General features: G+C 43.5%; 1 protein-coding gene across 1 annotated transcript in view; it reads right to left on the bottom strand.

The window, feature by feature from the left end:
• The window catches only part of CS (citrate synthase), a 28745-nt gene extending 23012 nt beyond the window's left edge, over nt 1–5733 (bottom strand). The window contains exon 1 of the mRNA XM_044677360.1: nt 5534–5733. Within this exon, the coding sequence (XP_044533295.1) occupies nt 5534–5575 (42 nt within the window). The 5' untranslated portion in view covers nt 5576–5733. The remainder of the gene's footprint in view (nt 1–5533) is intronic.
• Between the last annotated feature and the right edge of the window lie 6457 nt (nt 5734–12190).

Genomic DNA, 12190 nt, shown 5'->3' with positions numbered 1-12190 from the left:
CAAAAAACTGGAAAAGGAGGGTATGTCCTTCAATTGGGGAATGGCTGAACAAATTGTGGTATATGCTGGTGATGGAATACTATTGTGCTAAAAGGAATAATAAACTAGAGGAGTTCTGAGTGAACTGGAAAGACCTCCAGGAACTGATGCAGAGTGAAAGGAGCAGAGCCAGAAGAACATTGTACACAGAGACTGATACACTGTGGTAAAATCGAATGTAATGGACTTCTGTTCCAGCAGCAATGCAATGACCCAGGACAGCTCTGAGGGATTTATAGTAAAGATGCTACCCACATTCAGAGGAAGAACTACAGGAGAGGAAACATATAAGAAAAACAACTGCTTGAATGAATGAGTTGAGGCGGACATGATTGGGGATGTAGACTTGAAAATACCACACCAATGCAACTATCAACAATTTGGAAATAGGTCTTGATCAAGGACACATGACAAAACCAGTGGAAATGTGTGTTGGCCATGGGTGGGGGGGCTGGGGGGGGTGAAGGGGAAAGTAGGAGCATAAATCATGTAACCATGTTAAAAATGAATATTAATAAATGTTTAAATTTAAAAAAAAAGAGAGAGATGAGGAGCTTTGTGCTGTGGGAGGGCTCCCAGGGCAGAGCAACTTCATTAGGAGAAAAACAAACCAGGACAGCACAAAGGCTCTTCTCTCCTTGGAATCAGGTCAAAGAACTCAATCAGCATTTATATCTCACAATAGTGTTGATTGGAAGTTTTCCTCAGTCTGAACACTTGAGGCCTGAGACTCCATTTCTGACCCTACACACTCCCCAGGAAAATAATTTCCTTAAGAATTTAGTATTCTTATATCCTTAATAATTAATTAAGAAACAGAACTGGTTAAAAGATACTTAAGGGTCAGAGCTTGGTGGCTCAGTGGCTCAAGTCAGGCCTGGAGATGGGAGGTCCTGGGTTCACATGTAGCCTTAGATAATTCCTTTCTGTTGGGACTATGGGCAAGTCACTTAACTACAATTGCTTAGCCCAGTGATAGGCAAACTACCCTGGAGGGCCAGATGCAGCCTCCAGAAATGTTCTATCTGGCCACCCAACATTCTTCCTAATCTGACAAACACAATGAGTAGGATACAATACAATGAAAGAGTTGCCTTAGAAACAGACGAACAGATGAGCATTTCCTTTCCTTTGCCCCCCCCCCTTAAAAAGTTTGTCTGTCACTGACCTAGCCCATACCACTCCTCTCTGTCTTGGAAACAATAATTTGGTACTGATCTAAAACAGAAGGTAAAAGTTTCAACAACAAAAAGATACTTAAAGGACACCTGATTTAATACCTTGCCTGATGAAACTCCTTTTATAGCATCCTGGAGGAGTCAGAGGCTCTGAGAATCTCTCTGGGTCATCTAGTAGCCAAATATACTGTTCCCAATATATAGTCATCTAGGCTCAACTTTATAAGCCCTCCAGTGAGAAGAAATCCCCTACTTCCCTGGACCAACCTATTTCACTTTTGGATAGCTTTAATCATTAGGAAGGAAACAGCTAGGTAGAGGGTAGAGCACTGGGCTAGAGTCAGAAAGACCTGAGTTTAAGTCTGGCCGACTCACTAGCACTAGCTGTGCAAACCACTTAACTCAGTGATGGCAAACCTGTCAGAGACTAAGTACCCAAACTGCAACTCTCCCGCCTCATGGGAGCCTCTCACCTTACCCAAGACAAGGGAGGGAGGAAGCACTGCCATTGGGCTGCTGGGCAGAGGAGCAGGTGATGAGGAAGATGTCTTCAGGTATGATGGGAGAGGGGGAAGGGGAGCAGCTCTGTCTGGCACGTGGGCCGTAGGTTCGCCAACATAGACTTAACCTATGTTTGCCTTAATTCCCTGAGAAAGAAATGGCAAATCACTCTAGTATCTTAAACCCTAAAACTACTGCTCTGAAACTTCTTAGTTCTTCCCTCTGAGCCTAAATGAAACAAGTCTAATCCCTCTCTTCTACATGCCAGTTTTTCACTGAAATTTCACTTCTAAACACCACAGATGTTACTACAGGTTCTCCTACCATATACCTGAACACTACTACCCAGAAATTCATTTCCACACAAAGTAGTTTATCCTATGCTACTCCATAGCTGTCTGCTTTGTAGTCTGTTGCCCAAAGTTCCTCAGATAGTCTGTGAAGAAAAATGTCCCAAAATAGTATTCCCCCAAAGCACTGGACTTTGATTCCTTTTTAATGCATTTTTTTTCCCTATCTCCAGCTTCAGGGACCAAAATCAAATTGACCATACAATGCTACTCTTTTGTTTTCCTTTCCAGAATCCAAATCCAATTAGCTGCTTTAGCTTCAAAACTGCTCCAGGAACTTTCTTTGGGCTCTTTAAAGAAATGTAAACATGCCTGGTAAAGTCAGTTCAGAATAGTGACATTCAAAGTTTTGTGAACCAGTAGCTACATGTGGAACATTAACTAAAAGAAATGCAGTAGTATTACTTCTACTACAACTACAAACTCTACCACCACTATCATAATACAGAAATGAGAGCTCATCCTCATGCAACCCAAGGGCTTTGATCTGAAGAACATGAGGGGAGATGGTTTTGAAGAGTGGAAGGAAGAAGTTTAGGGCTCAAGGAAAGAGAAAAGTTCATGATATTTGAAAAGGTGCTTATGAAACAGGCCAGGAAAAATCCATGAAATCCTGAGCTCGGCTCTGTGATCCAGCTGAACAGGGTGGATATAGTAGTTATCTTCAAGCAGAGAATTAAAGTGGCAGAGAACCAGGGCCAATCACTTTATGAAGCACTCAACAGGCAAATTTTGGTTCAATATAAGAAGGTATTTCCCAATAATAAAAGCGATTAAAGATTAGAATGGCTGTTTAGACATGTACAATCACTATCAGATCATCTCAGGGAGGGGGGGAGAAATGGAGAAAATTTGAAACCCAGAATTTTTAAAAAATGAATGTTAAAAAAATTGTTTTTATATGTAATTGGAAAAAATAAGATTTAAAAATTTTCAAAATAATAATAATAAAAAAAAGAACAGCTGCTTAGTCACTGTATTTCTTCTCTTCACATCAACATTTTTTCAACTCTCCCTATTAGAAAGGTAAAGGATACAATGACAATATCCTGAATGGCCTAAAAGCTTTACACTTACATTCTGCCCTTCAAGTTTCACTGCCCCACTACTGATTTTGCTTTGTAAACCCATAGGGTCACAGAGCTGGAAGGAACTATAGATGCCATGTAGTCCAAATCTATTTTACTGATGAGGGATAAAAAAAATCCAAAGAAGTTGTGCACCCAGATTAAAGCTAAAAGTCAGGTCCTTTTGAATCCAAATATGGTTTCTTAGCACTATACCTTGCAGGACTTAACTAGGCTCTAGCATAGGAATCACAGAAAATGCTGACCCAGTGGAGTAAATTACAAGGGAAAGCAGTTAATCCAGGTAGATTGGAAAAGGAAACACCCCACAGACAAGGAGCTTTAGGCTATTTTCATACTGCCAAGAAATTATTCTTTTTAGTTACAAAAATAAGTGACCTCAGGGGCCCGGAAGTGAATTACTAATTCTTTTCAGCTCCCAGGAAGCTCCCTAATACAGGTACAATAAGTAGTACCTAGGAAGGGAATAGTGACATCACATTACAGATTTTTTTTACTCCTCTTAAACTCCAAGAAAAGCTAGGTGATGGACATTACTCTTTAGGCATGAGTCATTCAGATAAATGAGGTCAAAATCCCTAGCCTGAACTGGCACATCTAGGGTTCCAAGGGATCATTTAAACTACTTGCCAAAAGGAAATCATCCTGACCTCCCAGGAAAGGGAAAGAAATCTCAGCCGGGTAGAAGGGCCTATATTTGACCTTGAAGCTGAAAGGACTAAGGGACACTTCTTTGAGGTCAGATCTCCTTCTGAGGCTCACATGACAAAAGTAATGATGCCTGCTGATGAATTCTTCAGCTACCTCTGGGGGTACTGAGGCAGGGGACTGGCAATCTGGGTCACATGACCCTGCTCTCAGTACTTCCCCAATGGTAATCATTTTAAGAGGTAAGAAAAAGCCACTAAATTGTAAGTCAGGGCTCCTTAGCATAAGCTTTAACAGCCTACCAAATAAAACTAGCAATAGGGCCAAATTTCAGGCCAGTCACTTCTCTCCCAAAGCACTAGATTTAAAAGGTAAATGTCCAAGTTTAATTTTCTTTACAGTGAAGTTAACCTATCTGGTTTGAATTACCAGTTTAGAAAGGTGCTAATTTTAGTGTCTCCCTTTACTCTGCCAACACACTTGCCTGAATTTCCCAAGAGGTTTCCTCACCCTGTTCCTTGGCAGCAATTAGAAATTAGAGCCAAATAGCCACTTTCCAAGTGACTAGACACTATCTTTGGGCTAGAGAAAGTCCCCAGGTAAAACTTGGGGATTCTACCTAACCTAGACACCAGGCCCAATTGCGAAACAAAACCAACTCTAAACTCTTCTCTCCCTTGGGGCTTTAGCAAGGAAGGATAGGGAGATCTTGTTAGAATGCAAGATCGACCAATCATAGAACTGTTCTAGGGCTTGGACACAGTTTTCCTGTGTAAAGGGCATACTTTCTTAACAGCCAAAGTTTCTGGTAATTTGAAACCTCAGACAAGTAGGACAAAACTCTCAGAGCCTAAGAGGCAAAGAGGTTCATAGATTTGGAACTTGAAGGGACTTCAGAGGTCATCTGGTCCACTCCCTCTCATTTTACAAATGAGGAAGTAGCCATGCAAAGATGTGAAGTAACCGGCATAAGGTCACACCCATAGGTGATTCCTCTGCCTCCTAATCCACTGAATTTGGGGGCCCAGGCTTCCAAAAGTTTTGAAAGAAAGCTGATTGTATCTAGCATATGACCTTGGGCACATCCTTTTCTCTGTGCCTCCATTTACTCATCTGGAGAATGGGTAGAATCCCGATCCAGGTTCAGTTTAGATGGTCAGTGACTTTGCCTGGACCATACAGAAACGTTCGGCCTAGTCCCTTGCGGTATCAGGGAGAGGGAACCCCAACAATCATGCCTACTGCCTCGACTTCCAGAACGCTAAACCGGGAGCGACACACACACACACACACACACACACACACACACACACACACACACACACACTCGGACGTTAGTATCCTGCCGGCTCCTGTTGCCCTAGGGTCAGGAGCCCATCCGGCTCTCCCCCATCAGCTTCACAAGTTCGGACCCACCACTGAGGGCGAGGCTCGGGTCCCCGCTCGCACACACAGGTGCCCCCCACCCAGCTATAGGGTGGGAGAAACACCCGTGCCGCTCCGGACCCCGCGTCCCGGACGTCAGAGGCGCCCCGCACACCCTGGAGAGCAGTCGATCCCACATGGCCCCGGGCACCCCTGCCGTGCTTGGCTTCCAGCCGAGAGCTCGGCCCCTTTAAGGCGTGAAGACGCCGGGAAGGGACCCAGCGGGGAGGTTCGGGGGCGCGCGCGGGCCTGGCGGCCGCCTCCACCCAGACCGAGACCAGCTCCCGCCGCCTCACTCACTCACCTTGGCCCCAAGGAGCCGGGCGGCCGCAGTGAGTAAGGCCATGGCGGACAGCCTGGGGAGCCGCTGGGCAGGGAGGGAGGAGGGGACCCACGGCAGGAACCGAAGCCGCGGGCACGCTAGAGGCCGCGCCGAGGAGTGGACAAGGTTGAAAGGAGGCGGCTGAGCGAAAGGGGAGACAAACCGGCGGCGGCGGCGCCCTGCCCGGGGTCCTCGCCGAAGCCCCGCCCACTCACCGGAGCTTATTAGCATGGCCCCACCTCCCTATGGCGTGGCCCACCCTTCGCCATACATTGGCCAACAGTGGAAGCTGGGGCGGAGCCTCCGCGGCAGAGGGGTTAGCTGCGAGAAGGATTGGACTGGCGGGTTTGGGGAGTAAGGAAAGGGGAGGGGGAGAGCCTATAGGTGTCTACATCTATGCCTGACAACTTGGGTTTGTGCTCTCGCTAGGGGACCTAACCAGGACCAGAGACCGGGTCTGAGAAGAAACGTGGGGAAAAAAGGCCCTGGAGCGGGACCACCGCCCAGTGCCTTCTGAGAACTTGAAGCACCGGCCTGCCCCTCCCCCAGGCTCTCTTTGGGGAATGTCATTGGCTAATGACATCACTCCTCAGATAACCTTAGATGAGGTCAGTGGCCGAAGCCCTAGAAATCATCCGGCAGCTTGGTAACATCACCCAGGGATCAGCCTGTCTTGTAAGGGTCCTCTGTAACCTGTTAGTCCCGAGCTTGGTGCCAAGGGCCGTGAGGAGCCTGTCCAACCTGCCTCCCTCTGCTTTACAAATATATATATTTACATATACATACACACATATATGGATATGCACACATGTATGTTTGTGTGTGTATGAACTAGGGGGCTCTCCAACCTGCTTTCTTCCACTATACACATACATATGTGTCTGTGCATAATTTTATATATGATCCAGACCATAAGGAGGATCTCCAACCCTCCCACCTCCTTCTCTCATATACAAAATATACAAAAAAAGACCCAGGGATCTTAAGGCTCTCCCCCTGCTACCTATATCCTTATATAAACATATTCACATATATGTATTGCTGTGGGGTACAGCCAATGTTGTGGAGTGTAATGGTGAATCTATGGGTTTGGGAAGGATACCTTTTGCAAGAATGCAAGACTCCAAATCTTAGCTTAAAAGCAAAAAGAGAGATTTATTAATTTGGAAAGTAATGTTGAGAATGGCCAGGAGGATAGGAAGGTGGAACAGCAAGATGGGGAGCTGCTCCTTGGGAGGACAGCATGGATGGAAAAGCTGCCCCCCAAGACAACATCAATTCTGGGGATTCTATACTCTTTACAACAGTGGAGACACGACTCTGTGCCATGGTGAAGACGTGACTCTAGTGTGGTAAACACTCAGGCACTCGGTGGAGGGGGCTTGGTCATCTAACCTGGTCTGCCTGAAGACATAGGGGGCGACCCCCATAGTCTAGGGGACAGATGGATGTCCCCAGATACAACTTGATGGTATCAAGGCAGTGTATCTCTCTGTCCATCAGAAGAACAATCCAAGGAGGATAATCCTCTCAGGGTCTTCCAGGAGTTATCATCTAATAATAAAACATCTGTTTTGGGTTGGGAGTCACAAGAATGTAAGGGAGCAAAGGAATTTCCCTGCTTATAGTTTGCCTGAAACACTTCTATAGTTTTGAAGGTACAATGCCCATGCCATGTATATGTATGCATATATATGTGTATGTATGTACATATACATATATAAGACCCTTATCCTTAAGATCCTAAGGAGGATCTTCAACCCTTCCCCCCCCCTTTTTTAATATACACATTCAAATGTTCATATACACACATATCCATATATATGTGGTATCTATATTAAACAGGCCTGTCAGGGTGACCAAAACCTTCAGGAAGCTCACTCTTCATCAGGGTGGGAGTGCAAGGCCCCTCTTACACACTTTCTTTTAATTGCATTTTTCTGCAGCCCACTTTCTTCCCCCAGAACATCTGGCTGTTTTCTTCATCTGGCTTCCATCTATAAATCTACCTTTTTCATCTTGTTGTCTACAGGTTAATGAGTGAATTAAAACCAAAATCGACTCTTCTCCTAAAACACAGCCAGTTCAATTCCACTTGAGGACTCCCTAACCCTTTCTCATTTTTATTGACTGAGAAGGCTAATTGGAACATCCTTTCCTAGTACCAAATTGTGAGAAACCCTAGGAACATGAATGGCCGGGTCTTAACTAATTTTCAGAAGCTCTGGTTTCCCAGACAGTGGATTTTAGAAACAAAAAATGAGGACTTCTGGTTCTCAGATTCCCCAGCTGTATACTTCTCTACCCATTGCCAAAGTGTGGAATGGACATAGAGAATGTACCCACAGCATTCCAGATCCTCTGTGGTCTGACTTTGGGACCAGATGATACCAAGTTTCCAATGAAAGAGGGTTACCCTCCAAAGAGAAAGGAGAGGATAGCTTTAGAGTTTTAGGGAGGCCTTTAACTCAGCTGCTTCTTCGGCATGATAAAAGCAGCAGGAGTCAATATTTACTTCCAATTTAGGGTCTCCCAGAGGATTTGCTCATAGCCCTAGCACACAAACTGACCTGAATACATTCTGTCTGGTTAATCATCCACAGAAATCCAGTCAGCAATCCTCAGGACAGGAGTATCCCAAGAGCGAGATGTACCCTCAGAGTGGGATGACAGAGTGAAATGAAGGGTAGTTAGTATATGAACCATGCTGTAAATTTGAATTCCTCTCTTTTAATTTTTCTCCCCAATATTCTTTTAAAATCCTTAACTTCTGTCTCAGTATCAGTTCTAAGTCAGAAGAACTTCAAGAGCTGGTTACAGACTTAACTTTGCAAAAATTTCACTAGTGCAACTATTAGCCCTTCTCCCCATCTTGGGAGGAAAGAAACTTGTTTAAATCAGAAAGCAAATAATTTGGGAATGAACAAAACTTTATTTTTGGGAATGTCCTACCATTGTCACTGTACCTCTTTTGTGAATGATTTAACAGAACATAATTGTCTAGGTGGCCTGGAAGCAAAGTTAGCTGAAGGAATTGGAAGAGACTAGGCATTCGCAATCCTTTCAGTGAACAAATTGGAAGAGTTTTACCTGACAAGATGAGAAAATTTCTTTCTTGATCAAGGAAAGAGTAAAAGTTTTGGCAATCCATCATATGGTACAAGAAAATTAGTTCTGAAGTGAATCTGAGATGTTTTTGGGAAATAAAGATGTGAGACAGAGAAAGTAGACATGAAGAAAATGTGGAAATCAGTCTAGGGGCTGCTGCTGCTGGAAGTTTGTGGGCCTTTAATCTGAGTCCACAGCCAAAGAAGCATAGGCACCCACGAAGCTCAATGAGAGGGCAATATAAAGTAACAAATGGAGGGGTGAGCAACCCTGAGGAGAAGGAGCTGCCCAGTCAATCCCCAAATACCCACTGGAATAAAAAGCCTTGGGTCCCTTACCTTGCACCACCTATTCAGGGAGCTAGGAGCAAAGGCTGCATGATGGCACTCCCAGTGGCTGTGACCAAGTGTGAAAGCTGGGTGAGGGGAGCCTTGGGCAAAGCAATGCAGAGAGGCCTGTGGGGTTAGTGATAAACTCTCCAAGCCTGTTGTTTAACAGATGAGGAATCCTGGGGGAGAAGGCCCCCTTGGACTCCAGGGCTCAGCCTGGGCTCATTTCAGCAGCCCAGGACTTCCCTCCTCTCCGTTCCTTTCTTCTTGGGGGCAGCTGGGTCCCGACACTTCTCAGCTGTGTAGGACTTATTATCTTAGAGTTGATACCAGGATGGAAGATAAGGGCTTTAAAGTAAGGGGAAAAAAGAAAAGTAATCCATATTATTTCATTACAATGCCTTCTCTCTGATCCCCTAAGCCAGAAGTAATCACCGATTCCTCTGAATGGACACTCACAATTTGTTCTGACTTCTTCTATCTCAGAGTTGGGGAGTACCTTGCGATATCCGTGACAAGTGGTTATCCCTGTTGTCCTTGAGTTTTGGCCAGGGCAGAGAACACATCCCATCCCATCGTACCTCTCAGGGCAGCAGGCAGGACCTTAACATTTTTGGGCGCCATGTTGGAATGCTGACTCAGTGGACTGCTCGGTCTCTTTTTTCATGGGATCAACCCATAACTTTTTTTTATTGCTAAATTACAATTTTGTTCCATCATAAAATAAGGAAGCTGCAGGAGCAGAATATGAATGAATAAAAATACTTTGCTTTTGAAAAAAAGGTTTCAATTCTCTAACCATCCTTTGACTTCACAAGATCTTTTTTCAATGAAAGAATGTTCTCTTCTGCCCTTGCTTTCCTATTATGGTCCAATACTCGACTATAGATCAGCTACACTTTGAGTAAAATAAGAGGAGCTAGGTAATGTAGCTAATAGATGGCTTGCCAGGATTGGAGTCGTCTGGGGTTCAAATCCAGCCTCAGACACTTAGCTTTGTGACTCTGGGCAAGTTACTCTGTTTACCTCAGTTCCTCATCTTTAAAATGAACTGGAGAAGGAAATGGAAAACCAGTCCAGTATCTTGCCAAGAACACCCCAAATGGGGTCAAGAAGAATAACTTCTGATACTTCCTAGCCGTGTGACCCTGGACAAGTCACTTAATTGTAGTTGTCCAACCCTTGATGCAGTTCTGGCTTAGAATTCTAGCTAAGATAGAAAGTAAGGATTTTAAAAGAATATTGGGTAGAAGGAAAAATTTTAAATAGTATAAATTCAAATTTACTGCACAATTCATATACTAACTACCCTTAATTTCTTTATTTAAAAAATAAAAGTGCCCATTTCAATTGACCTAAAAGCAGACCAAGTAGCTGATTCAACAGACTACAGATTTGTTGTCACTTGTGATGTAATTTTTTTAGCTCTGGACTACAGATTTGGAAGTGTATAGAAATAGCATCTTATTTGGCAAGATCGTATACAACCAATACTTGAGTACCCTTAGAGAGCCTGGACATTCCACCATACTATTATAGCAACCAGTAAAGACAGAAGAAAAGAGGCATATTCCTGTGGCTTATCCTAACTGTAGGTACCTTTCTAACTTGTAGATTTCTAAAACCTGTTCTGTTCCAGTAGTCAAACTCTTCCCGTGCAAAGTATTTTTTGCTCCCTTCAAGTTTGCAGGAATCATTACATTCAAAATATATAAATCCTAGCAATGCAATGACCCAGGACAGCTCTGAGGGATTTATGGTAAAGACGCTACCCACATTCAGAGGAAGAACTGCAGGAGAGGAAACAGAAGAAAAACAACTGCTTGAACGCATGGATTGAGGTGGACATGATTGGGGATGTAGACTCGAAACTACCACAGCAATGCAACTATCAACAATTTGGAAATAGGTTTTGATCAATGACACATGTTAAAACCAGTGGAAAAGGCCATGGGTGGGGGGAGAGGGGGAGTGAAGGGGAAAGTAGGAGCATGAATTATGTAACCATGTTAACTTTTCAAAAAAATAAATATTAATAAATGTTTAAAAAATATATATATAAATCCTTATACTTTGAAGAGAAACTCAGAACTCATGTCTCCAATTCCACAAATTCACTGCAAAGGCAGAAATCCAAATCTTTAAAAAATATTGTCTAAACACTTATTGAGAGGTTTTTTTTTTAAGACTTTTTAGAACTTTTTCATATTGGTCTCTCTCTTTTTTTTTGGTTCTCCATTATTAAAATGTCATTTCACAAAAAATATTTACGGGTTTGACTCTAATGTATACCTTAAGAGAAGACATTTCAACTACAAATTACAAAAATGTTTATCAAATTTGAAAGGAAATAATTTGATCGTAGATAGCCCTTTCATGGCACATGTAAATATTTGTTCTTTTTGCAAACTGCTTCAGCAGCCAACCTTTTCTTTCATTTACCTTTTATTTACTCCAAATCCTCACCTCCTTCATTAATAGCTGGATGCCACTGAGAACCTGGTTTCATACAACCATTTTTACATCAAAGAAGGAAATGAATCAGGTATTAGGTGGTTTGGGAGGAATTTACAAGTTGTCATGATTCCAGGCTTTTTAGCAGGGCAGGATAGTCCAAAGATGTGTTCTATCCACCTATCCGAGGAATTCTTTAAAATATATTAAACTGGGGCAGCTGGGTAGCTCAGTGGATTGAGAGCCAGGCCCAGAGATGGGAGGTTCTGGATTCAAATTGGACCTGACACTTCCCAGCTGTGTGACTCTGGGCAAGTCACTTAACCCCATTGCCTACCCTTACCACTCTTCTGCCTTAGAACCATTATATAGTATTGATTATAAGATGGAAGGTGAGGGTTTAAAAAAAATTTTTTTTTAATTATTCCACAAAAATTGGGAAGCAGACAGAGGACTACTGGAAGGAAAGAGGAGCAAAAAAGGTGTTTTCTGGATTTAACACCTTTTTCTTTTGGAGTATGAGCCCAGAGGACTATTGCCATGCTGTGACTACCAGTTTGTGAGGAACACTGCAAATATGTCTTGGTTGCTCTTGGTGGAATGTGGGACAGAGACAGACGCAAAGCTAAAGCCCATGTGACTTCTGTAGAATTCTGTCAGCCTGCCGTATGTCGGGCATGTCCTCAATAGCTCTGGCCATTTGGCTCTGTCAACATGTACTCTACTGATAAGAAGCCATTCTCTGCCC

Source organism: Gracilinanus agilis, chromosome 5 (genome assembly GCF_016433145.1).
Source record: "Gracilinanus agilis isolate LMUSP501 chromosome 5, AgileGrace, whole genome shotgun sequence".
Lineage (NCBI taxonomy): Eukaryota > Metazoa > Chordata > Mammalia > Didelphimorphia > Didelphidae > Gracilinanus > Gracilinanus agilis.
This window is presented reverse-complemented; position numbering and strand designations above follow the sequence as displayed.